This window comes from Empidonax traillii, unplaced genomic scaffold (genome assembly GCF_003031625.1).
Source record: "Empidonax traillii isolate 1590-97213 ecotype Southwest subspecies unplaced genomic scaffold, ASM303162v1 scaffold422:size936756, whole genome shotgun sequence".
NCBI lineage: Eukaryota > Metazoa > Chordata > Aves > Passeriformes > Tyrannidae > Empidonax > Empidonax traillii.
The window spans coordinates 70,114-96,959 of record NW_020955615.1 but is presented as its reverse complement, the minus strand read 5'-3'; the positions used below and the strand labels follow the sequence as shown (position 1 = coordinate 96,959).

General features: G+C 39.6%; 1 protein-coding gene across 4 annotated transcripts; it reads right to left on the bottom strand.

The window, feature by feature from the left end:
• Window positions 1–4,858: 4,858 nt before the first annotated feature.
• Window positions 4,859–26,452, bottom strand: LOC114062608 (solute carrier organic anion transporter family member 1C1-like). Of its 4 annotated transcripts, XM_027894240.1 has the most exons (16): window positions 26,220–26,447; window positions 25,583–25,687; window positions 23,942–24,087; window positions 22,648–22,789; window positions 22,412–22,544; window positions 20,843–20,973; window positions 20,479–20,625; window positions 17,407–17,505; window positions 16,217–16,453; window positions 14,988–15,152; window positions 13,388–13,583; window positions 10,939–11,104; window positions 9,210–9,391; window positions 7,755–7,819; window positions 6,475–6,592; window positions 4,859–5,705 (listed from the first exon to the last, which is right to left on the bottom strand). In XM_027894240.1, the coding sequence occupies exons 3-16, from the start codon at window positions 24,050–24,052 to the stop codon at window positions 5,483–5,485; spliced, it is 2,115 nt and encodes a 704-aa protein (XP_027750041.1). In that variant the 5' UTR covers window positions 24,053–24,087; window positions 25,583–25,687; window positions 26,220–26,447; the 3' UTR covers window positions 4,859–5,482. The 4 variants fall into 4 exon arrangements, with proteins under 4 accessions (XP_027750041.1, XP_027750043.1, XP_027750042.1 ...); XM_027894242.1 differs by lacking the exon at window positions 20,479–20,625 and having other exon boundaries at window positions 26,220–26,452; XM_027894241.1 differs by lacking the exon at window positions 25,583–25,687.
• Window positions 26,453–26,846: the final 394 nt, after the last annotated feature.

Genomic DNA, 26,846 nt, shown 5'->3' with positions numbered 1-26,846 from the left:
TCATTATCTTCAGAGAGGTTGAACCTGTTTGTTTGCTGGGTCTAAAATGACACTTTAAAAAAATCCTGAAAATTAAAAGTTAAAATGTGTTTTGGAGTAGTCCTGATCTATTCAGGTAGCCTTGTACTAGAGTTTTTGAGACTGATGAGTACTAATGCTTTTAAAGGCAAAATTGTTTCCCAAATTACCTAAAATAGGACACCCAAAAATTAAACTCTTCCTCTAAACTCATTATCATCTTTTGAATATGCAGATCTGTATTTTTAAGCATTGATGGGAAACTTTTTCACAGTCTCCTTAATCCATATTTATCCAATTCTACTCTTCATTTGCAATTTTATTCATGTGCTGATGTGTTCCTCTCTGCAAACCAGGTATCCTAATAAGCCATTCTCCAACTGATATAATATTATATTTGGCCATTAGAATCTCGTATGATTCATACCTTCTGCTGGCTATGAAGGGTAAATTCTGTATAGAAATCTATCTGTTATGTTTAGGAGATGGTTTTATCACCCATGTACCTGCAGCTTTAAAAAAAATGTTGAAGCAGGAAACCTGGCAGGACCTCTTAGATATTTCAGACCACATTATCATTATCATTACTATGACCTGTAATTAATACTGGAGTAATATTTCAGGTTTCATTGACCTTGTCAGTTAAGCCAGGACTGGAGCCCAAACTCTGTGATTATGTACATTGCTAATACCTATTGTCCCTTGCTCTTATCTGAGGAGAGACCAAGGGTGTCTGGCTGGTGGGAAAAGAAATGCCAGCAGAGATGGGACCACCTCACCCTGAAGCTTGCTCTGCAAGGCCATGCAGACACAACCAACTCCAGCTGTGACTCACAGCTGTGGCAGCCCATGGGATTCAAGGAAGAGGATCAGGATGTTTGGATGGAGTTGTGGTTTCCCACTGCTCATCACGAATCATTGGCCCTACACTCCATGCAGTCATTTATTTATGCAGCAATATCTCCTACTGAGAAACAGGAAACTCCTCTGAAGATTTCTTACCTGGTGATTTTAGAGAAGAAAATGCTGCACTTTTTTTATAAATGCCTTATAGTTCAACAGAGCAAAGGAGATGAATTATTTAGGTTTGACAGTCACTGACTCTGAATGTCTCTGGTTTAAGACACAGATCTGTTACAATAATTTTAGAAATACTTCTCAGGTGTTTTCTCCTGCATCATGTAATTCTTTTTCTGACCAAACCTCAAGAATTCCATGAGAATACTTTGCCTCTACCTGTATTTCTCTTGTAACAATTACTGCATTGCCACTCTTCTAAGTTTGTTGCACTGATCTGCCAAAACCTGCTGACCTATTGCTTCCTGGTAGTCTTAATCACTCAAGACTTATTACTTAGTTTTTCACTAAAAGTGGTAATCACATTATAGCATGTTTAGAAGACCTAACTAAAAAAACATTCAGAAACAATCTGGCTTTCTGCTGCCAGACCCACACCGAAACCATTAAGCTGTCTGCCAGAGGTGCCCAAAAAGCAGTCCGTGTCCAATAGGTAGGCCAGGCAGGAACTTTCCCAGCACAGGACAGGGGTGGGTGGCTGTGTAGGAAACTCTTGCTTAACCATCAGCTTCAACCTCCTAGGCATTCCAGTCCTTCTGGGTGTCTCCTTTGCTCCACCTCCTCTGGTGGAGGACCCACCTCAAGGGACTCATCCCACGGAGGAGGGACAAGCTCCAGGAATAGGAGTAGGACCATAAATGCAGTGATACCACGGTTGGTCTCAGAGGAGACCAAATTTACCACACGTCCAACGCACAACCTGTCTGAACACACATGATAACTCTTCTGTGGTACATTTGGTTAGTTTAAAAAGGTCCTGACTGCACAACTTTCTTAACCTGAGACTGAAACACAGGACCTGGAGACCTAAGCTAAGGGCTACCATCTCCTGCAGGTGGTTGCTGGTGCATTAGGCAGGGCTCAGGCTCAAGGGTCCACTCTGTCCATAATGTAGACCTGGCCAAAGAGGTGGGCAAAGACCTCAGGACGCGTAGAGCAGGCACGGATGGTCCCCACGGCCACTCTTCCCTCTGAGCAGCAATGGCTGTGCACAAACAAATAACTTACCTTTTCTAAAAAACAGTCTCTGCCCTTACAGAGCACTTTCATAGTAGTGCAGAGGAGTCTCATTAGTCTGCTCAAAACTCAGGTGCAGGATTTTCTTTGGTTTTTAATTCTTGGCCGATTCGAACTGTGATTTAATTATGTTTTAGCAGTTCAGAATAAAAAGATGAATTAATTAGAAGGAAAGAGATACAAGTAACAATGGCAAAAAAATACCTCACCCCTGTGAGTTAGATCTGTATTAACAGTTTCATCTAGAAAGAACTTTCAGCATATTCCAAACTAAAGGTAGGCAAAGCAACAGCACATTTCACAGTGAAAACTGGTAGACTAAATCTAATGTTGCCTTTATCCTGTATTACAAAAACATTTGAGAAGTTTAAGTTTGACAGCCTGAAGTATTTTCTCTTTATTCTGCAACAGCTAGTGCTCTATTCCCAACTTATTTTGTGCCAGGATAGACAGGGATTGTTGATCATGGGGACACAAAACCCATAGGAGGGCTTGTTCTTTGTAGGGTACATGATCCTAATGCATACAGAAAACTGTGGGTTTAGGGATGCTGGGTTTTTTTAAGTCTTTTGTAAACAACTAAGAAAACAGGTAGTCATAGGTTATTATGTCTGCTTGATTATATATCTAAAAGCAAAGAAATGCCAAATAGCTGAGCTGTCTCCTGTATTCTGTAGGGATTCTGACAGAAGGACTTTGATAAGGCCATTAAAGGGCTTTTTGATAGCCTCAAACAAGAGCTGGGTAAACACAAGGCTCATGCCCTTAAACCTCCCATAGTCTGATGAAAATTCACTGTTTTTCCTATTTGTTCAGTGCTGCCAGTGGAATTACCACGATTTATGGCCCACCAAATTGTCTGTAATGATCCCTAAACTACCTGGTTTGTTGTCTGTATTCAAAGGCATGCTTGGCCTGGCATAGTTGCAAATTTGCCTCCAAAACAGCTTTCCTAGTTAACAATTTCTCTTACCAACTTAGACAACAACAGGTTTCTCTTCCTTCCTGGAGGATTTTACCGGTGATGGAGCTCAGAGATGTCAGAGCATGGTGGCATCGCTATCACACAGGACAAAGACATCAATTTTGATCCTAGAGTCAGTAATGTGGCTTTGCAATCAAACCAGAGCCCCAGAGGCCCTGGAGCAGGAGGAATTGGAAGGGAAAATGTCTTTACTTCTTCTGTATTGTGAGAAGCAGGGGGATAAAAAGTTTTTAGAAAATGCCACTTGACTGACCACTTATTTTGCTTTTTGCATATTCTGTGCTAGCTGCTTGTTGAATAACAAATTATTCCCTTGAATAAACTTCTACCTGCTGCTCACAGGGGAGTTCTTAGGTTTGCAATCAAGAAACAGGATATGTTGGAAACAGGGAAATGATACAGCTTTGGAGCTGGCAGTATCCTGAGCCAGAGACTCATCCAATACCAGCTGTGGCAGTGCTATGTGCTGTTATTGATTTGGGACTGTTATGAAGAATGATACCAGTTCTTATTGGTATGGAAAAGCTGGCTTTACTAAGTTGCACCTGGGGTAGATATCTGGACATGAATCATCAGATCTGACCAGAATCTCATTTCCCATCTGACATCAATTATCAACGCACCTTTGATAAAATATTACCTTCTGGGAAAATCAAGATGTTCTCATAAGAAAACTCCAAAAAAACAACAACGACCGGTAATATAAAAAACAGTGTACAGAAATAAATATCCAAAAAACAGAAGTAAAATGGAAATGATGTTAGTATGAGTCACCTGACTGAGTCTATATGTCTAGCACAGACAAGGAGTGTTTCTAGAACTGCCAATGTATTTATTCAATGTTAAAACACTGTTTACAGAAGGAGAATGATGCAACATGATTCTCTCTGTGTAAAATTCCCAGAATTTCTGGAACTTTGATTTTTCTTTAATTATTTCCAGACCTAGATGCAATATTGATATTGTATATACTAGATAAGATTTCATTTCATCCCTTATAACACACACAGCTTGCCCATATCTGCTGGCAGTTTATAATCAGAGCTGCAGTTGTAAAAGACAACATTTAAATGTGCTGGTCATTGCCCTGAGGTAATAAAATGCAAACAACTCCAACCCTAATGCCAGGATATGAAGAACTTCCTTTCAGTGAGTATCACACCAACCCTTTTCCCATCCTTGTTTTTGCCCTTACATGGGACAGATGGAAGAAGAAAGGTCAGAAAAAGGTCAGAAAAGAATTTGACATGGAGAATCCCTCTCTTTAGCCCTCTGATCTGCCACTTTCTCAGATAAAGTGTGGTAGATTTTCTTTATATTGCTGCAGTTCTCTATTCCATGTCCCAAGGAAGTTTAAGACTAGGAAACAAAGCTTGTTTATACACAGGACTGCAGGGAGCAGAGACACCCTCCAGAAAACAAAGCAAAGTGGCTGTGATGTTGGAGGTAAAACCTACAGTGATCTTATAGGCAGGTTTGCTTCTATTGCAAAGGTACATCACGAGGGCTGCAAGAAAATATCTCACTTCTAGAATTTTTAAAAACTTTTCTCAGTAATAACTGTTGGAAGCATCTGTTAGTGAAGTTTCTCTCTGTGGAAACAACGCTGCCTGTGGAAAGCCATGTATTTGCAAGTTTTCAGTACCGTATTTCAAGGTTTACTGAAGGTTACTTAAACAAGGAAGAAAATGACATATAAATACAGTGGTCATTAAAATAAAAATGCCCCCCTTCCCTGCACACACACACACACATGCAAAATAATCAAAGAAACTTAAACACCTATCACTTTATTGCATCAATTCAGAGTAATTTTGCTTATACCCATTACTGAGATGTGCTGCAAAATTAATTCACCACTTTCCTCATTTGTTTTCCATTTTTGACTGTTTAAGATTTTCAAGTCAAACCCCAGAGTTGTTGAGTAATTTGGGTTCAGAGGGTGCTCAGTGACATCCCTGGGGCTCCCACCTGACCGTGGGACACGAGATCCAGTCTGGAACAGGGGGCTCTGGTCACAAACCCCACAGTAAATGCTATCAGAGCAACCAGGCAAGTGAGATTTTATTGTGGATTTCTTCTTTTTAATTTTTCAATCATAATCAAATTTATGACACTTGCAAAAGTTTGGCTTGTCCTACTGTTGGTATAGAAAGGGATGAGAGCAAGAGGATGGGAGAGCTCCTCAACATTTTGGACATTTTTTCCCCTTATTAGTGCTTCAGATGAGGAAAGGAAGAGGACAGGGTAAAGCAAATAAGAAGTCAGTGTTTCAAAGATATTTTTTGAACCCCCAAAATGTAAACTAGCTGTTCAAGTCAGTAATTAGGCTCCTTTTGCGCTCAGAAAAACTGAAGCCTAGGCAGAAAAGACCTTGCTTCTTTTTTACATACAAGTTTCCTCACTTTCCTCTGAGGTTCTTGCACCAGGAAGAATGTCTTTTTTGTTGGCAGCATCTAGTTCTTTGCTGGTTGATCTTTCTGTATTTTTAATACCTGTCTTCTCTTTGCCATCTGGTTTGAAGCGTTTCATTATTAAAACAGAGAGCACTATGTACAAGACACAGCATCCTGCCCGTAGTCCTGCAATGAGGCCAAGATAGACATTTCTAGGGGGGAAAAAAAAGGGACAAAATACGTTTATATTAAAAAAGCTTGCCAATTTTGAGTGGCAGCAAGTAAGATATAAAGTGCAGTTTGACAAAACCATTTATTCTCAGCCAGGTATTGGTTCACATTTTAAAAAAAAGGAATTACAGGCAGAACAAATGACCTCATAATATCAGCCCTAGGCAGGTCCTAATCAGGTCCTACTTCTAGCAGAAATTTCTGGAGTGTGTTCCCATTCAGCAGACTGTATTTTAGGGCTGAGAAAAGAGGAGCTGCACCAGCTGGGGCTTTCTGCCTGTAGTCCCCATCTTGTCCCAGCTCCTCACTGTCACATTAGTGTTCCTGGCCACAGTTCTCCGTGTGCCATCAGTCATTTGGGTCCTTTCTCCTAGTGGATTTTGTGAGGTGTCTTATACAATATGAAGCAAATAAATGAGGGATGTGGAAGAGCATCTTCAGTGCTACACTTACTCCACAGTTCTTGAGTCTTCCACAAAGCCAAAGTGTCACAGAGTTACTCAGTGCACTTATTATATTATTCAGTGCAAGCTTCAATAAAAGAACTAGTTTTAGCAACTTAAGGAAGTGTACTGCAATTTTATATGTCAGACTGAACTGAAATTATTTGATTTATTTGATCTATTAAGGTCTAGTCAAATAGGGAGCCTCGGTGCTGGTAGTATCCTAATCAGTTTATAGACAGTACCTTGGTGCCCAAAGCTGCCTCTGAAACCAAATTTCCAACCCCTTAATAAAGATTCAACTTACCTGAATTCTTTTGTGTCGTAAACCCGGCAAGATCCAGATCCCCCACAGCTTTTTGTCCCCCATTTCAAGCAGGTCTTGTCTATCAAGGCACCAAAATAAATAGGGGCTGGGAGTCCTCCTGCAAGGAAAATCTTCGTTACATGATCTCAGGCATGAAAATCTCATCACTTAGTGTCATGTAAAGAAATGGGGAAATGAATCTTGGAGTTTCTGAATTATGGTTGCATAAAATGGGACTAAACATTGAGCTCCTGCTTTGAGAAACCAAGATTTAAACATCTACTTACAGGGAGATGAAATGATGGAAGACTATAATTTAATTATATTCAGCAAAGAAAATATTAGCAATTCACTTTAATGGTATTTTTATTAGAAGTGTAACTTCTGTTATTTAAAGAAATAATACAACCAACATCTCTTTTGCAGCACCCAGTGTGGATTTACATGCCATGACATATTAATATTTGTATATACTAAGGTATCTATTCAGGTATCACACAACATTTTGCCATTAAAAATGCTTACTGGAGTGCAAAAGGCTGAAATTAACCACTGGGTAATAAGTGTATTATGTAGCACTGAAAGAATTCCTTTTAGACAATCATAACGCTTTAATATCATCAGGAAGCTGTTTGAGGGATAAGGTGCAATTTTGTGAAGCAAACTGCCTCGTAAAAGCAGAAGATTGATTCTCTGCAGCATTCAGCTAAGACATGGAGATTAGAAAAGAGATCCAAATGACTACTTGGGTGAGATTTCAGAAACCAGCAAACAAGGGAAGATGAAGCAAGATTTGCTTGAGGCAGGGTGGACTACATTTCTGAATACTTGAATGGTTATTCATTGCAGATAAACTCAAGAAACAAAATATTTGTCAGAGTACACAGGAGCTTTAAGTGAATAATGGTCATCAAAAGGGAGTAGTGAATAATGGTCATCAAAAGGGAGTATAGGCTGTTAAGGATATGCAGACTGATCAAACTCAGTTAGTTGTGCCCATGAATCAAAAAATGCACTCCAAAAGTACAATGAAATTTCCTTCCTTTGCCTGATTCCTTTGCTGTAGAATAAAAAATTCTAAAGAAATAATCATAATATGTAATTACATATCAGAAAACATGCAGCAACCTTCTTCAAACACTTTGAAATGCAATCTGCTTACAAGAAAAAATTCTGGAAAATTTTTTTTGTTCTCATATGGAGCAAGGGCATTGCACTGGCTGACTTTGGTCTACCCTTTTGATTAGCCTCTTGAATCCCACAAAGAAATGAAGTCTTACCCAGTACTCTGCCACCCAAAGTTTCAATCCCAACAGCAAAGGATTTCAGGTCTGGTGAAACAGATCTGGAAAGGAAATAAAGATGGTACATTTTTCTGAGAAACAACCAAGTAACGTAGCTACAGTCACACTGTGAACATCTGTACATGCCCCATGCAAGAGTGCTGTGGCTTACCTAACATAGCCCACTCAGACCTAATTGAAAACATTCACCAAAGTTAATGTTCAGATGCATCCTTCCATGGGTGAACTCTCATTGAAATAAAGGGGACAATTTACAGAAATTGATCTTGAACCCAAGGAAAACAAGTTGCAAATGCTTTTGGGAGACAATGCATAGGAAGATTATAGTGAACCCACTAAAACTAAACAGTTCATGTCAATAAGTTAAGCTCCAAGAAACTGTTTTGCTTTAGAAGGGGGTTTAGATGTGCAGTGATGACCAGAGGGAACAAGGGTGTGCAGTTCTGCATTTAGGTTAAGCACACCTCTGCCTCTAGCATTTTACACAGAGACAGCAAATGTGAATTATTTGGCTACAAAAGCACCTCATTCCTACCAGTGGAAAGCAGCCTGTGTCCTTCAGGTGTACTGGAATAATTAACAGGAGTACTGAGCTGGCACAGGGGCAGGAGGGAGCCTTGCTGTGGCCAGCCTGCTCCCTGAGATGGAGTTTTTACATCAGTGTATGGTCTCTTCAGCATTAACATGAAAGGCTTCTCATTGTGCACATTCGTGCTCTGAAAACTGGCCAGCGAAGTGAGCCTTGTCCATTACCCAGGCATGTGCTAAAAATGCCTTATACCCCTAGAAATACTGCAGAGGAATCAGCAGCCTAGACAAGTTATCTGGTCATGTGCACTAATTACAGTTCACCTGTGAGCATGAGGGGAGAGAAAGTTCCATTTGAAAGACAGAGAACACCATCTTTTCTTCTGTGTAAAATAGCAGTGCTGCTTTCCAACTCAAGGAATCAAAATTTTAAAGATATTCCTGCTGACTGTTTATACCAGCTGATGAAAAAAATGGGAGTATCAGACTTCTCACAACACAGAAGACATTGTTAGGCCAATAAGCTTAACAAAAGGGAATGTTTTTCTCCTAATGTGAACAGCACAGTCACGCTGGACATGGCTTATCACTGCATCTTATTTCAATTTCAATGCTCTGTTAAAAATATCCCTATCACTGGAAATGAAAAACAACATTCAGGATCAGCATAATGCCCACCCATTTCATCACCAAAGTATCTACTCAGCCTCACATTGGAATTGAATTGTTGGATAGACATTTTGCTGTGCCTCTGAACAGAGGTGGATTTCAGAGTACAGGCAAACCCTCAGGGGCCTTATTTTGTCATCCAGCCATTTCTCAGAGTAGGAATGAAATAGCAGATTCCAAATTTTATTTCTCTTTCCCCAAGTTTTATGGTCAAGGTAAGGTAAAGTATTTCACCTAAACATAATCATGTATGTAGGAGTGCCTCCTAAGGCTAAAAAAAATGCACATGCAGTCTGTAATGCTAAAAAATAGGGAAAGGCTTTGGTGCAGCTTTCTCTTTGGCATTGTCCCAAAACTGCAGAGGAATTGCCAAGCCCGTGCCCTTGTCCTTCCACACAGCTGCAATTGTGAAACACCTGAAAGGAGAAGATGAGAAGAACAATTTATTTATTCGGAATTCAGCGGCAGAAAATAATGTCAGTAGCTACATTTTTCACTCCCCATTACAGCCAGGCTGTTGTTTCTGCTGAAAGAACCCCCCTAATCATCTTTGCAGACTGATGGCCAGGTTCATTGGTATGCTCCAGCCACTCTGAGCTGCTCCAGAGACACAAAGTAACTGCAACTCTAGTTTCAGCCCTGCGAGTGCTAGAACAGAAGGTGCTCTGTGTATGTTTAAAATGGGCCAAAGCTAAAAAAAATCAGAAGTGAAATTGTTATCCAGCCATCCTGCTCAGGTATCCTGTGAAGCAGGTGAGTAAAAACAAAAATGTATAGATGTGGAGCCAAGGATGCAATCACACCTATCTATTGTTTTGTATCCAAAACAGCATTTGGTGCTCAACTGAGAGTGAACTTTGAAGTTAGCAGGAGACATGGGTTTGGAAGCCAATTTTCCTGGAGTGAAGCAAGAGAATAGTTTGGAATATATGGATATAAGCCTGAAAATGTTGTTAATCTTTTTCAACACTGTTACATGAAGATAATTTTGCTTCTGCCAGTAGACATGGTCATTTGCACACACTTCTTGCAAACCTACTGATTTCGATGGTCTTGCCCAAGTAGGATTGCTTGAAGCCCTGGAAATGGCTTTGCTGTTGATACATTGACCAAAATATCTAGTTGTATGTTTACAGGATCTCTTAGCTGTACAATTTAGTGTTATGACTTGCTTTTCTGAGCCGTGGCAGCTCAGGAGAGCACACATGATCCAGCATGATCTGCAACAGTTTGTGAAACTGGCACTCAGAAGTTTATACAGGTCTGCTGCATATCAACTGACACCACAGGATTTTGCTACTATAACAACCAGACCAGAAATGGGCACCTAAAGCAAACTCCTCTTAGCTGTGTTGTAGATACACATTAAAGAGATTTACTGGGAAACATAAAACAAAATTTATGGTCATCTTCCTGAGAAGATACTAATTCTAAAAAATCTAAATAAACGGATTCAAGAAATAAAAGTTTAGAGTCTGAAGTTTTCGTGTCTTTTCTGAATTTACCTCACCCCAAACCTTTTAAAAACCCTCCCTGCAATCTTTCACTCAGTTTCTAAAAGGTTAAACCATACAGAATGGACACTTGTGTCCACCAGATTTCTGAATCACAAAGCCAAAATATTAATAGCTGGAGAAATCTGACTGTATCTATAATTATAGAATAATAGAATAGTTTGGGTTGGAAAGAACCTTTAAAGGTCATCTAGTCCAATCTTGTGCAATAGGCAGGGGCATCTTCACTTAGATCAGGTTGCTCAAAGGCCCATCCAGCCTGAACTTGAATGTTGCCAGGGATGAGGCATTTACCACCTTTCTGGGAACCTCTGCCAATGTTTCATCACCCTCAACATCAAAGATATCTTCCCTATATCTAGTCTAAAACTACCCTCTTTGAATTTAAAACCATTATCCCTTGTCTAATTGCAACAGGCTGTGGTAAATAGGACTGTAAATGTATTTACCATATTCTTTCCTCTCCCAGTTGATGATTTACATCCTGCAAAGCAGGCTGTCATGTATGTGATCCCATTATCCCCACATACAGGGTCCCACTGATCCAGGTTGCAGCTGCAGTCAGCATTGCAGCTGGCCATGTAGATGTTCTTGGTGGAGGAAAGATGCTCCATTCTGGAGGGTTACAGAAGGAAATAAGAGAATTATTTAGTCAAATTACATGGTAAAAAAAAAAAAATATCAGGGAGTAGGCAGGAAAAACATGGAGAAAGTAAAGTAATCAACACGAACAAGTATCTGCTGCCATCCAATGGACTGTGAAGTTGTCATATAGAGACAAAGGTAATTTCAGCTAAACCAAAGATCTCTCGAGGTTTTTCATCAAGCATTAAGATTTTTATGGATTTTATGGGAAAGGCATGGAACTGAAAAGGCACAGGTATTCTTGGCTGGGAGGGAATATTTAGTATTACTTTTCCATTTGAAAACTCACTCTAAGAAAACCATCCCTAGAATGAGACATGGCCTAAGAAAAGGCCATGCTTTTCTTTAGCAGTACGATATCATAGAATATCTGGGTGCTAGAAATTATGATATAAAAATACATAAAACTGCAACAGCAAGATATCCTTTACAATTTTTCACTGAATCAGTAAGTGGCAATAAAAACTGTGTGAATCTAAGTGAGAAGTGCTGCTTCTCTCTCAGCTCTGACCATATCCAACAGCAGCAGCCCTACTCTGGGACTCTGGACAGGCTTGAGATCCATTTCTTATCCAATTTCTTTTATTCTGTCATGGACCTTTATAGCTTTCACTTCTACCAAAATTCCTGCAAGAAAAATCAAAATCAGGCCCCAAAGAGTTAAACTAAGTAGGTGACAACTAGATTTGAGAAATTAAAAAGTGGGCAGAGACTCTGCAGGTGTGTTGACAGGGCTCAATTTTCAGAAAGTGTTAGGAGTCGACCATCTACAGATCCCCCCCTGCTTCCAAGAAACTCACAATGTAAAGGAAAAAGTGTCCAAAATTTGCCTTTTCTTCTTCTTTATGCTGTACTCCTCCATCAAAACCACACATTAAGTAGGTGACATTTCCCCCAAGCCTTTTAGAAAGGAAAAATATCTGAGGGATTTATCCCTCATTAGGCAGTTGCTTGTCTTCAAAATACAAATTGTTAAACAGGGAGAACAGTAAAGGAGTTGCTTAACCAGAACAACCCTAGCATATGCTAAATTCTGCAGTCTCAGTTCTCCTTGAGAAACTGCATTTGGTCTTTCAGTATATGTTGTCTGGTTGTTTCTGCTTATATTTAGTTCACTCTACAGTATCAAATAACTCAACCAGAGTTATCTCCACTTCACAAAGCTCTGACATCTTTTATGTAACTAGGTTCAAAGTTGAACTGGATGTTAGGTTTGCCAAGAGAACTTAGATTTTGCTCGAATATAGGTTTGGTTTCAGAAAACACAGGGCTGAGTTTCTCTCTGAACTGAAAATGTAGCAAGCCCTGCTGGATTCAGTTTAATCCTTTAAAATCCCTTGAAATTTGGACCAGACTGAGCCGAATTTAAACAGTGGGCAATTGTGGCAGGTTGCTAGAATTGGGAAAATGCTCTCAAGAAAGCATGACTGCAGTCATGGCTTACATCTGTTTGCAGCACACAATCCATGACCACCCAGCTCCCAGCTGAGAAAAGGGTCACAGGCAGATCAACAGCTCCAGGCAAGCTGATAAATACTGATCTAGAGGATGGTCCCTTCTAGTGGACTATGGGGAAGCCACTTTCAACATTTTTCTTACCATCCCACTCCCTACATGATAGGAGGAGACTAGATTTGAAATAGAATATAAAAATTTTTTTTTCTCTATTTTCATCCTAATTAGTAATTTGGAAGAATATAGAGAGATATCATCAATATCCTTGTAATATAGAATTTAGAAAAATAGAAATAGATACTTTAGAAAAAGAAGAAATGTCCAGTTTGAAATTTGGAAAACAAATTTGAAAAGCAAAATTAGTATTCTGCCCATCTCCAACACTAGGTATCATTTCAGCCTGACAAGTCCGTGCAAACCCAGGATTTTCTTGTGTGCATAACTCTCAAAGAAGTGGTAAAATGATATAATCACAGCAGCCTCACTCCAACTGAAATCCCATTGATTGATACTAGCAAATGACCTAATACAGGTCAACTGCAACAAAAACCTGTTGTATTTAAAAAGATACATATTTAAATGGATATAGCAATATCCTACAGTAAATCAACAGACAAGACACATCTCAGTAAGCCATCCAAATTCAAATTCAAATGTTTTCTAGACTAGAAGTTTCGTAGCTCAGAAGAGGTTACAAACCCAGCAGGAGTTGTGGGAGTAGAGAACCCAGGTCCTGCACAGGGCAGAAAGCAACTGTGACAAATGACACAACCAGCACAAACCCAGGGGGATACAAACCCAGAGTAGGGCGTTGTCAAACCGGCCACCTGGAGCACCTCACAGCTGCACGTGAAGTACAAGAGGTTCAACAAATACATCACTATAAAGGTGATGCAAGCAAACTTTGCCATTTCTGTTATGTGAAGTTTTAGTTTCTTGATCAGAAAGCCTCCTAGAAACATCCCCAGGATCGTGATGGGTAAAAGTATCACACCTGCAAATAGAAGACAATAAAAATGTTAATGGCTCTCACTCGCACTGACCCTTTCAAGAGAAAATATCTGGTTCTAGTATTTTCAAAATATCAGATACTCACCTGTTTTCAGGCAGATCCTTTGAGGTTCTAAGACTTTTTATTACCTTTTATTAATTTTACCTACTTCCCCATTTTCTTTTTCAAGTCATATTATGACTTTAAAAGCTTAGTTCCTCAATATTCCATACCTTTTTACCGTACTGTTGTTTTTATGTATCCTGATACAATAAAACCTATACAGTTGCCTGTTAGAAACTGGAGTAAATGAGATAAATGTCTTCGCTCATGGGCACTTCTTCATCTAAAATAAAATATCAAACTCTGAGAAAGTCACAAAAAAATCTCCAAAATGGAACAGAAAAGGATGCTACATCTGGTTCTGCACTGTATTCCATTTTAATCTAAGAGTGAATCATAAGAAGATTTGTATTTAGATTTAATCTGTTCAGTATTTCACACACACCAACCCTAAAATCTATGTGCTGAATAAAGAGCTTTTACACTATTTTATGGGGAGGGGTTTGCCTTTCTCTGTGTGTTTTTTCAGTTGGTTGTGTTTTTTGGGCACTTTTTTTTTTTTTTTTTTTTTTTTTTTTTTTTTTTTTTTTTTTTTTTTTTTTTTTTTTTTTTTGTAAAATTTTCTCTACATTCAGAAAAAAAGATAGGAAAAAGAATATTCTTCCTACATTTGTACCTGACCAAAGCCTGGTGCCTTCAGATTAAACTAATGCAATATCAGTTCTGCAGTGACCTGTAATACCCTGGTTTTCCTGCCAAACTATGAGGCAATCACTGTAAGATAAATATAATTTCAGCCTTCTTTTTTTTTCTGAACACTACAAAGGACTTATTTTTTTGAGGAAACTGATAAATAGGAAAAGAGCTTTGAAATGAACGAAGTGGCTCAAAATCTTACATTTTGATTTCTTATTCGTTATGAAATTTGCATTCGTAATCAAAATGGAAGAACATTTATACCAACATGTTATTCTAAAAAGGAAAAAAAAAATCACATATTTCACTGGACTCTTTTAAAATTATCTTTTCTCTTTAGTTGTTTCTTTGTTGCAGCTTATGTGTAGTTTTTGCTCACAGAAGAAGACACAAAACCCAAATCTCACTATGAAAAAAGCTTCCACTGTGTTCTAATAATCCTCTAGCTCACTAAATTAGGAACACCAGGAAAATTAACACTAAAATTAACCTCCATTTTCAAAGTATGGTGGGAAAATTAATAAACCACTAAATACTTTCTTTTTAACCAAAAAAAGTTCACGGAAGCTTCTCCTAAAAATGAAGGCAAAATAACAAAGAAAAGCTTCCTTTTTGACATTGGAATTTGAAAGGACAACAGGTACCTACCAATTAGAAAGATGGCTCTTGCCACTGATACATTAAATTGTTGCTCCATAAACTTTGTCTCGTAGGTTATGATCCCAACAAGAGCATTGTACTGCAGAATAGTGAGGAAGATGTACACCAGGAAAACTGAATTTCCAAACAGTTTCCTCAGAGCTGGCAAGAAATCTGCAATGGAGAGGTATATGCTGTACACCCTGCTAAACACAGAGAAGAGTTGTTTTGACATCCTTCAGATAGTAAAATTAACGTTGATTTAATTGCTGGCTGTATTGCAGGTTATAATTCTGTGCCTACCAAAACACACACTTGCTCAAGTGAGAGTTTTCCTCATTGCCCACACAGGCCTTACAGGAGCAGCAAGGCCAAATGGCACAGAGGATGCTGAAGTGGGAATCAGAAATCCTACATTGCCCTGTGTGTGACACAGGACTCTTCATTACAGGCACCAGTGTGGCTTCTCAATGCCTGTACAGAGCATTAAGACCGTCTATAATGTAAAATTTGGTGCCTAAAGCAGAAGCCTTCACAAACCACACAAGAACCCCACATGAGGGTAACATTCAGAGAAAGGGAGCACCTAGCTCAGGAAAAGGCTGGGATCATTCCTGAGATCCTTGATTAGAAGGGATTTAAATTAAAGTGAACACAAAACCCTGCATTTAGACTGGAACCTGGCTCTTGGCACACTTGACTAAAAGATGACAGTTCAAAACACATCTGCTGTAGGGGTGCACATACATACCTACACACACACAAATAAGACCTTGGATCTTAAAATAAAAATATAAAAGTAAAAGCAAGGGGTGGTTGGGTCTGACATTGCCTGTAGAAGGTTAACTCAGCACCCCTGAGTTCATACACAGGAGCTACGAATCCAGTGAAATCCCCCCAAGAGCTAATGTAGTACTTGGCCCCATATTTCCCTGCCATTTGTAAGTCTCAGGAAAACAGTGGCCTGCCAGCTATGGATCATCTGACAACTATGAATTGAGGATCTCTGATCCTCAGAGCAACAGCACAAGGTTTTTCCAGCTGTCTGACACAAGGAGAGGACTGAAACACGCCCTTAGCATGTAAGTATAATAATGCAAATTAAAGACAACATTTTTGTCCATCACTTGCACTGCAGAAACATGCATTTTGCTGAAGGTTGTGCAAGTCCCTGCTCAGCTCAGAACGAACTTATGAAATACAATTTGCATGCAAACATTTGGGCGATAATCTTTCACCTTTTACTGCCTCTGAGAACTTCAACTGTGGCTGAGCTGGGGGGTCTATTTTACAGTGATCTCCTTGGACAGATAAATGACTAATCTTCTGGTTTTGATTCGCTCCTTCTTTTGGTAAGGAATAAGGCAAAAACCAGAAAGGCAACGAGGCAATGAAGTTGACTGATCCACAGATAAGCAATCCAAGCCACCAGGCACCAACCCAACGGGTATCCTTAGGATTTATGCTGATGGCATCTGTAAAATACAGAAAGAGAGGAAAAGATATTAAATATCATGCAAAGCAATCATTATGGATATCCTCATATATATATATATGATTTAAATACCAGAACAGAGGTGATTTATGTTACACACAAGGAACTGAAATGCAGTTTGTTTCAAATCATAGAGTCACAGAATCATTTGGGTTGGAAGGGATCTTTAAAGATCATTTAGTTCCAATTCCATTGCCATAGGCAGAGACATCTTCCATTAGATCAGGTTGTGCAGAGATCCATCCAACGTGGCCATGAAACTTTCGGGGATGGGGCATCCTCAGCTTCTCTGGGCAGCTTGTGAATGACCCATCCCTGGAAGTAAATCAGTCCTATGCAATTGCCTGTGGTGGCATTTTATTGCCTCAATCTTCCAACACTTTCTGTGCGAATGAGTGATGGCAAGAAGGCCCTTCAACACCCAAAAAGAACTTCCCTTTCTCAGTTTCCCACTGTCAAGCTCTTCTTCCATCCCCAAACAGTTTTTCCCCAAACTTCCTAACATGTTCCCTGGGATTAGAGACTTGTAAGTTATTTGAACAACCAAATAAGTTTTTATATGAATCTTTGGTGCATCCTTTTTAAGAGAACACAATTTTTGCCAAGTGTTTAAAGGCCTTTCACTGTTCCCTCAATGTAAGGGTGGTCTTTTATTCATTAATTTTTTTCTCAACTGCACAACAAGGATGTAACAATTGTGTGTGCAAGCATAAAAAGAGGTACAGTGGGAGTAGGCGTCTTCTACCAAGGGCTATTCCAGCCACACTACAATGTGGCAGATACTAAAATGTAAACAACATCACCTTTTGAGTAGGGAAAAACTCCCTGAGAGCCTCTCTTTCTGAAGCAGTAAACCTGGAAGGTACTTCTCAGCATGCAGGTTCGTACATCCAGCCACCTTCTTGATTAACACACCACCCCAAGGCCTCTTACCAGTATCCACAACGCCGATGTCAACCCAGAGGCTGGCACAGAAGGAGCCAAGCAGGAAGCCCAGGGTCGGCCCAAACATGCCCGAGGATCTCACCAGGCCTGTGAGAGAAGGGAGTCAAGCACATGAGAGTGAGTAAAACGCTGAGAGGAAAAGGCAAGCCTTCTTCTCTGAGGGCAGGGAAAGGAGAGGGGAAGGAGGAGACAGGAGAGGGGCACTGACCTCTAGAAAATGTCTAATGGGAAGCTCCTGAGCGGCAAGAATATAAGACATAAGCTGCCATCAACCACAGCTGCCATGCAGAAGGTCTCAGGTGGACCCTTGAGTGCAATTCATTTGGCAAGATTCGTGTCTTGGAAGGAAGAGAATAGCATTGCAATGGCTTTTAGCTCTCCCTCTCCCTACTTTTCAGTTTTTGTAGTTGCATTGTTCAGCTTGTGCCAGTTAACTAATGACCATCCAACTCTAGGCCTGCTGGAGGTGCCACAAGTCTGATAGGAGCTCTATTTCCAGCTTGCAGGATGTTCTGTGATTGCACAAGCCACGACTTTTGCCTGTACTACATCTTTAGGTCCCTCAATTCTACGATCAGTAGTTGATCAGATGATGTGTTTATAAGAAGCCACATCTTTGCAGTATGGGATGACAGGAACAAAAATAGTGTGTGGATGTGAGAATATTTTCAGTGGGCAACAAGGAGATATAAGCATCCCTGTGTGTGATCAAGGTTCATTAGACAGAATCTTTGTTGATTCATTCAGCACCAGAACAAGCAAATCAGTGAACTGTAGTGTTAATACATACTGAAGCGGCTGTAAAGACCAAGTCAAGAAATTTAGTGGTTAAGTAGTGCCATCTTTAAAATCATGTTTCAGTTTTGCTACTGCCCTCTCTGGGGCTTCTATCTGCTGCTCTGTCTCTGCTTAGAAAGGAGATAACATGGGATCAGAAGAAGGGGGGATGCCTCTAGGAGCAAATGAATAAGCTATGAAGGCTAGCAAAAGCCCAGGAAGTCAGACTGCACACTGCTGGCTGGCTACATAAATACAGCACAGTATGATTTTGGTTACCACTGCTGGCAATCAACACAAAATTAAAATATCCTTAAAGTAATTGAAGTGTAGATCCTCACATTCCCTTTCCACTTGTTTTGATCTATTGAAGTTTAGTTGTGAGGAGGTAACAGGTTAAAAAAAAAAGTTCATTGATTTCTATTTCTGAATTCCAGCATGGAACTGCGATCTGGGAGTTGTTTGGAAGTTGGAGAAAGCTTAATTCTATTAGAAAAGAAAGAATTATTGACTAAATGCCTGTCACTTCTTGCCCATATTCAGTACTATGCTCTGTAAATCCTAATGTGTTGTTCTACTGCAGAGCTTTTCCTCCTGAGAGAGAATGGGTTTTGCAAACTCTCTTCTGAATCTGGTGATTACTCAGCTTACCATCAAGAACTTCTGCAGTAAATTCTTACAGCTTAACAATGTTTTCTTTTCTGTTCCTTCCTGTGGCAACTGTGGTACTATTATGACACTACAACTCTATCAAAAAAGGTTCTAATGCATTGCATTAGGAAAATGCTGCCTCTGCCTCAAAGTAGCTTATGCTCTTACTCAACAAAACATCTAAGGGCAAAATAAAAAGGAGAGACAGAAAACAAACTTCTTGTTTAGGGTCAAATAATGAGATCAATGGTAAAAATGGTAAAAAATCCATCAGCAAGTCCTGACTGACTTTTTTGCTGACAATTTTGGTTTTTTGTATTTTACAAAAACACTGATCATAAATTCATGCAGCAGACAAAAAAAAATAAGACATAGAAAAGAATTAAAGCTAGTCAAGAAAAGAAATTTCAGCCCTATGGAGAAGATTATTTCAACATTCACGTTTTTGCAAATAGGTTCAGTCCACCAAAATGAAATAAGAGACTGAAAATTGTTATTCTGAATGTAAAAATGCAATATTTTAATAGTCTGTAAATTAAATACTTTATTACACTTGCATAACCCAAACAAATTATGATTTTGGTTGAAGCCATGCTATTCTCTGTGTTTATTTTATATTTTTAATCTCACTTCCCCAGTAGTCCTCAACCTGTGTCAATCTCTCCCAGATCAGATTCTGACAAGAAAAAAATTCATCTGAACTTTTAAAAATACCTCTAATCAGAAGCTAAGAGGTGATTACAAATATTCTGGATAACTTCTGAGTGGAACACTTGTTTTCGACAGCTAGCCTCCTATTTTCTTCAAAATGCAGATTTCCTTATCCCCAAATGAAGACATTTGCCATGGCCTTACCCTGCAGCATTAGATACTGAGCTCCTCCTGAAAATGTCTCTTACTGTCTTCATGACCAGCTCAATTTCACCAGGTTTACTTCAGGCCACAGTTTTGACCTCCCTCAGCCACACAAACACCCCGTGCTTTGAAATCAGTTTGCCAACAAAGTAATTAGCTTGGGTGTAAGTCTTTCTGTCTTGGGCAATAGGTTATCTGCCACAAAAACAAGAACAACAAAATCCCAATTAGAAGGGATTTGTTACAACACCCTGGCAAGGTGGTGTTTTCCCTTTGGTAGCTAATGGCTTTAAAAGGCTTTCAAGAAGAAGTGTTCTGCATGTACAACTCAAAAAGTCAGGTTAGAGCTTCTGAAACACACTTACATTACTGTGCCCACGTTACAAATCCTTACATTAAGGATAATCTCCTCATCTGTGAAACAGTGATTAGGAAGAATTTTATCCTCTGAAGCTGTGGTGCCAAGGATGATATGCCAGATAAAGCAGATATGACTTTGCACTTTGGAGAAATGAGTATTTGATTATGCTTCTCTTCAACACAGAGGAAACAGGCACACAAGTAGCAGAAACCACTTGTGGAAAGCAAAAGGACCCTCTGGAAAATACCCTTAGAAAATAAACATGAGGTCTCTCTTGCATCGTTTTTTGTCTCTGTACAATACAAAACTATCCAGAATAGAGCAGATAGATTTATTTTTTTTTTTCAAATTTGCTTGGCTATAGAAATGTTACAGAAAAGAATGTTTAGCATCAAAGTCACTGATTTGTATATTACCTATGTAAAACGCTGAGTTTTCTTCCTTAGAAAAATCATCGAGATATGAAACTCCCAGTGGCATAATTGGTGCTTCCCCAATTCCACGTAAAAGGTTCCCCATCAACACAAAGAGCCATAGGTAGGAATTTGTTGTTTTCTCACATTCTGCAGGCCGTAAACATTGACATTTCTGTGAACATAGTTCTGACAATACTTTATTGCAACAGTAAAGTTACATAAAATATGGGGTTTAACAATCATTAGAGGGTGGGTTTGTATATATCATGGTTTCTACAGGGGTTTTACTGCTTTCCAGTAAAAGAGGTTGTACAAAGTGGGGGCAAGCAGAAGGAGGGAATTCAGCATCAGAGCTTTTGCTTACCAGCATTTTCCGTTGTGCTGGGTGTTTCCGTAGCATCTGTGACTGGATGGCCCTCAGAGGATGCTGGGGAGCAAGCTGATACACTCGTGGTGGAGTTGTCCACACTAACAGTTATCCTTTCATAATTGTAACTGGAAAACAACTGTGTAAAATACAACTGACACGTGAAAGACTCTGCTCTGCAGGAAGCGTGTATGAGCCTTGTATTCACACGTGCTCATTCCTGTTACTGGCAGGCAAAGCGAAGGGGCAGCCCATTTCCAGTGCTTTGCTTAAAGAAAAATAGGTATCTTAGTACCTTTTTCAAATGATCTGATGACTCCAATACCAATATTTTGGTGCGCTAAAGAGCAAAAAAGCTGCTTCCAGGGATTAAGAGATGATTCCTTAGAGTGCAGGACAGAGTCCATCCACATCTGTATACATACAACTGTGCTGATGTTTCCCCATGCTGGCACCTCTTTCTCCCTTATGTGGCAGATGTGTAACTTGGAGATTTCTCTGCTAGTGTAAAATTAGATAGCTAAAGATCTAGTAGTGACCTGTCTGTGTCTATAGAGATTAACACAAGCTGCAAGATACACGTGCCAGTTTGTCTGCATTAAGCCAGCTGGAACAACAGTTCTGCCAAGTACATTGAAGTCAGCTGGAGTACATTTATGCTGCATTGGGATAAATGGAGAGCAGATATTCCCTCTGACTGTGCCATCAACTTCAATATAGTGACAGATGACAGAGCAGCCCCTGTGGTCACTGGGTTTTGCTCAGTGTTTGGGAAATGGGTGATGTTCTGAACCTGGCTCTGAATTTGGGTTAAATCAGAGATTTCCATAGCTCTGCTTCTGGCCTTTGCTGTCCCCTGAAATGCAGGTTCCCCCACAGTGACTGTGGCCACTTTCCATATCGTGATCCCCAGATGTGATTCTTTTCTTACCCTCCTTATCACAGGTATTGGTCATGGAACTGAAGAAGGTGTTCAAAACAATTTTAATTTTTGAGGGACAGAGGGGCTTTATTTTCAGCTACAACTCAGTAAGAATGCCCAAGGATTGGAAAAGTATGACCTGCTTCTGACAACTATGTAAGCACTAAAGCTTAGATGTGAAGGGGTATTTAGATGATCAACTTTCCCTCAGTTTAGTGGAGATAGACACAAATCTTCATAGTTTTGGAGAGCTTATGGAGAAAGCCATCATGGAAAAAGAAACCTTTTCCATCAAGGTCTCACTACAGCTCATTTAAGAAGTTAAAAAAAGGAAAACATCTAAAAAAATATATGTATATCTATACATATATATCCATCTCAGATAAAAAATTTCATCCACTTTATCCCTAATTATGTCTAAGTTCTGTAGAAGCCTGAGGTTTCCCTCTTGCTTACCTGTAGAAAAAGATAAGCTTTCAGAGAAGAAATTAGAAAGTCAGTACTAAAAATTTCACCCATTAAAAATTTTATGCTACCTGAAAGAAACTACCATTGTCAAGATTTTAACTCAGGTTTATGATTAGAAAACACTTCATATGATCAAGTTTAATTAATGCACAATGTGAAAACTCTTCCATATTTACCGTCCCATTAGGAACTGAGGCATCACTGACAAAAATGCTCCTAAGGACATGATGAGACACCCAACAGCAATTATTTTTGGTCGATGAACTCTTGGCCCAAGATAGCTCACCAGCACCATCACCATTAAGTTACCTGCATCAACAGGAGAGAGAACCAGCATAAAAAGTGATTTATTTTTGAGGTGAAAGGGTGCTAAGAAGCAGTACTTATCCACTTTCAAAGGAAGTTCACATACCTATCTCAAAGCTACCGTCGATAATTCCAACAATTGATGATGAGATTTCAAATCTCCTTTCAATTTGACTGGACATGCTCTTCATGTAGCTTCCAGAAAATCCTTTGGCAAAAAAGGAAAAAGCTAGAGCTCCAAGAAATATCTGAAGAGAGAAAATAATTGAGTTTGCAAAGAAATAATTTTTGCTTCATGGCTGGATGCCTGAGCAACCCACTGAAGAAACACAGAAATCGTGCATTTTGCTTTCTAATTCTCTGTGAAGAGAATCTTCTTATTGTTTGCATTAAACCAGAATATTTTACTTTCTTTTTCACTCAGCGTGGCCTCCAAAAACTCTGCTACTTCATAGAAAAGGAAAATTGGCATTGATTACATGCACCTTCTAACTTTCTACCACGTACTGGTTTAGCTGTTTCCTTCCTTTGGGAAAGTTTGTAGCAAAATATTGTTCACTACTGCTATTTATTATCATGGTATGTCTCCTGTTCTGAAAAACATGAATAGAAAGATATACCTGCAACTACCACTGTGACTATAGCACACCTCTAAATGATTTGTTAGTAAAATATGGTCTCTCTTCTTAACTTCTGGGAACATTTATTGACTTCTGTGTTCTTGGAATCACAGCTGTGGAATCAGAATGGTTTGGGTTGAAAGGGACCTTAAACATCATTTAGTTTGAACTCCCTCTGATGGTCAGGGACACTTTTTACTAGACCAGGTTGTTCAGAGCCCCATCCAACCTGAACTTAAACTCTTCCAGGGACAGCACAGCCACAGCTTCTCTGGGCAACCTGTGCCAGTGCCTCACCACCCTCACAGCAAAGAATTTCTTCCTAATATCTAATCTAAACCTAGTCTCTGTCAGTTTGAAGCATTCCCCCTTGTCCTGTCACTCCAGGCTCTTGTAAATAGTCTTTCTCCATCTTCCTTGTAGGCTCCCTTCAGGTACTGGAAGGCCACAATTAGGTCAACTAGAGGCCTTCTCTTTTCCAGGCTGAACAAACCGTAGTTCTTTCAGCCTTTCCTCACAGTGCTCCATTCCTCTAACCAACCTGTGACCTCCTCTGGACTCCAACAGGTCCATGTCTTTGCTGTGCTGGGGCCCCCAGAGCTGGGTGCAGAACTGCAGGTGGTGTGTGCTGCCCACGCTGCTTCGGATGCAGCCCAGAGCGTTGTTTCCAACACACACAGTGTCAAACAGTGTCACACAGAACCAATTGAATTTTGATAGAACTTCAAATTGCAATTCGGTATTCCAAAGAAAATATGTGGTGAGGGCTCCTCTCCATACCTTTAGCTTTGAGCAGTTATGGCACATGGTTTTGGCAGGGACCGCGTTGCCGTCGCTGTCCTGGAAGGGTGGCTTTTCTTTAAGTTGGCCAGCAGAGATTGGCTTGTCCATGGTTTTCCTCCTCCAGGTCTGATATATAGGTCTTTCTGTTTGAAAAAATATCACTGTGTTTAACTATTATTTGCATAAGAATACAGGTTCCAATGTTTTTCAGACACACTCAGTGACAAGACACTACTTGAGATGTCTACATATTGACACCTTGTCTCAGGGGGACATTAAAGAGTGTTAAAAGTGTCATTGTAATGAATTAAGGACTGGCGCACCTGACTTGTAAAATCTGCTTTTTAAAGGACTTCAGGACCTTCTTGGATAGATGGAAAGTTTAGAGGCATCTTGATGACAGTTTTTAGGAGAGTTTGCTAGAAAAACATCCTCAGCACATTTGAACCAATTCTTAAATTCTCTTTGAGATATCCACTTTTAATCGCTTTCACAGACTAAATGGACCTTTGGTGTGATCCAGTAGGATTCTGATATTATATTTATGAGGATTTTCTTAGTGAGCACTACCATTCTGTCAGCCATTCCAATGAGTAATGTTATTTATCAGATACGTGTAGAATCAGACCACAAATGAGAACAGAGAAGAAAATAGGGTAAGCAATATGGTAGGTAAAAATGTATGAAGGAAAAAGAGAACAGTGATTAAAGGAAACAAATAATGACTGTCTATAAGTCCACAAGCCTTCACAAATTCCTTCAGGAGTGATGATCGATGTAGTTATTTTAATTAGACTTCTAAAGTTTTCTGTTTAAAAATTGACTCTGATATAAGGAGTCATCTTAGTTGTGTTGGCTGATGTAGATTAAACCAATCAGGGGAAAACAGCTAATACAGAGAGATCGGGAATGATAACACAAGTCAAAAAGAGCTATTGCCAAACTGATGCAATAGTACCAAAATCAATTAGTTAGTCTAATCTACATTGTCATATGTATTAGAGGAATATAGAGGAACAGACACTGAGAAATTGTTTTCTCCCCAAGATACTGGAATCTTAAATATGCCACTCTATTTAATTCCCCTGGGAACTTCTCAGAGTTTTCCTCCTGCAGGTCCCTGAGATCAGCTGACCCATGAGTGGAGCCCATTCAAGTGCCATGAGGGATTTTTGACACCGGGGTGGAAGGGATGTGACACAGTCCCAGGTTAACCTGCAAATGTCACTCAGTTCCTCTGGAGAGTTCAGTTCTCCAAAGCAAGATGCCCTAGAGCAACCTGGATTCCCTGAGAAATGTCCAGCCATGCCCAGAAAGGACAATACTCTCTTAGCAACCCAACAGCCCCCTAAAAGTTATCCCTAATGACTGAAAATAGGCACTAATGTCTAAGGAAGAGATATAAAGCCTCATAAGACATCTAACTTAAATTTTGTAGATTTTAGTTCCAAATCCTACTCCAGTAGGAAACACCAAAAGGAACTATAAAAAACAAACAAATGTATATTTCAGACTAACTCACATATGAAATTCTAAAGGGACCTAACCTTCTTTAGACCATCTTCAGCAGCTCACAAATAACAAAGCAATGAAAAAATAAGCTATGGGCAAATTAAAGTATGGTGAATTCAGACTTACCCCAACCTTTACAGGATAGGAGTTGAAAGACAGAGTTTTCTAAAGCAAATACATTCTTTATTGATTTGTATTTTGCTGATGATTAACTCTGTGAAACATCTGGCTCTGTTAAATAAACAGTATTTAAATCAGTGACACAGTTTCTTTTCTCAATATTTAATTTTAAATATAAAATTTCATTTATGGTGCCAGATGAAACATCTACATAAAACTTATAGAAAACATTAAACTGTAGAAACACTTCTCTTGTGTCTAATCAAGCAATAACATTTGACATAACCACTCTATGAAAATCTGAACTTTGACAAACCAGTGAATCATTGACACCGGTGGTATTTAAAATTAAATGAAGAAAGAAAAATAATAAAAGATTCAACTTGTGAATTAATGGTAATGAATAGTTTTTGCATAGAGAGATAAAACACCCCACTTTCCGCAGTGCTTATCCTTTAAAATAATTTATCGAATTTGCCAAAATGTACCTTTGCACTTTTCATAATCTGCCTCAAGTTTAGTGACAATGAGACGTACAAAAAGCCTGCACTAGCACCTAAAAACTAACCAAACAAACTAACTAAGGGACAGAAGCAGGAAGGGAGGGTGTGGAGAGACAGCGAGAGGCAGAGAGAGAACTTACTTTGTGTCAGTGCAGTGTCAGGCTGTTTCTTTCCCGTGCCTGAGGGCTTCCAGGCTTGGAGCCAGCGCGACGTCACGGCAAAAGCTCTGCCTACTCCGAGAAGTGGAGCACTTCACCACATGTTTTTTTAAACCTTGGATTTCCTTCTTATGGCGATTGCAAAACTTTCCCACAATCACCGATACAAAAGCTTTGCAAAATAAGGCAGGTTTCTTGTGTTGTCACTGCTTTGGCAGCCTACCTGCCAGCGTGCCAGCAGCGCCAGCCTCTCCCGGGCGGAACAACTTGTATTCTTCACTCTTTTTCTTTTTTTTTCCCTCTGAAGTCTAAACATTAAAGCTACATGAAGAACCTCTCCAGAGGGAACTCCCTGCCATCCACCCAACAACCGTGGGGTGGTTCGGCATAAGAGCCCTGAGAGCACAGGCTTGGTTTTTCCAAGCGTCTTACCTACAGTTTCAGTAACTTTCACTCCTCGGTGCCTTTGATGGGGGTCAGCAGAGATACTAAGAGATGACTTAGCTCCTGAAAGGGCATGAATTGCTTATTGACATGTGCCACTTTTTGGTATGGGCCCTCTGTGTCACAACCCCAATGAAGAGGTGCAAACAGGCTCCTCTTGGGAAC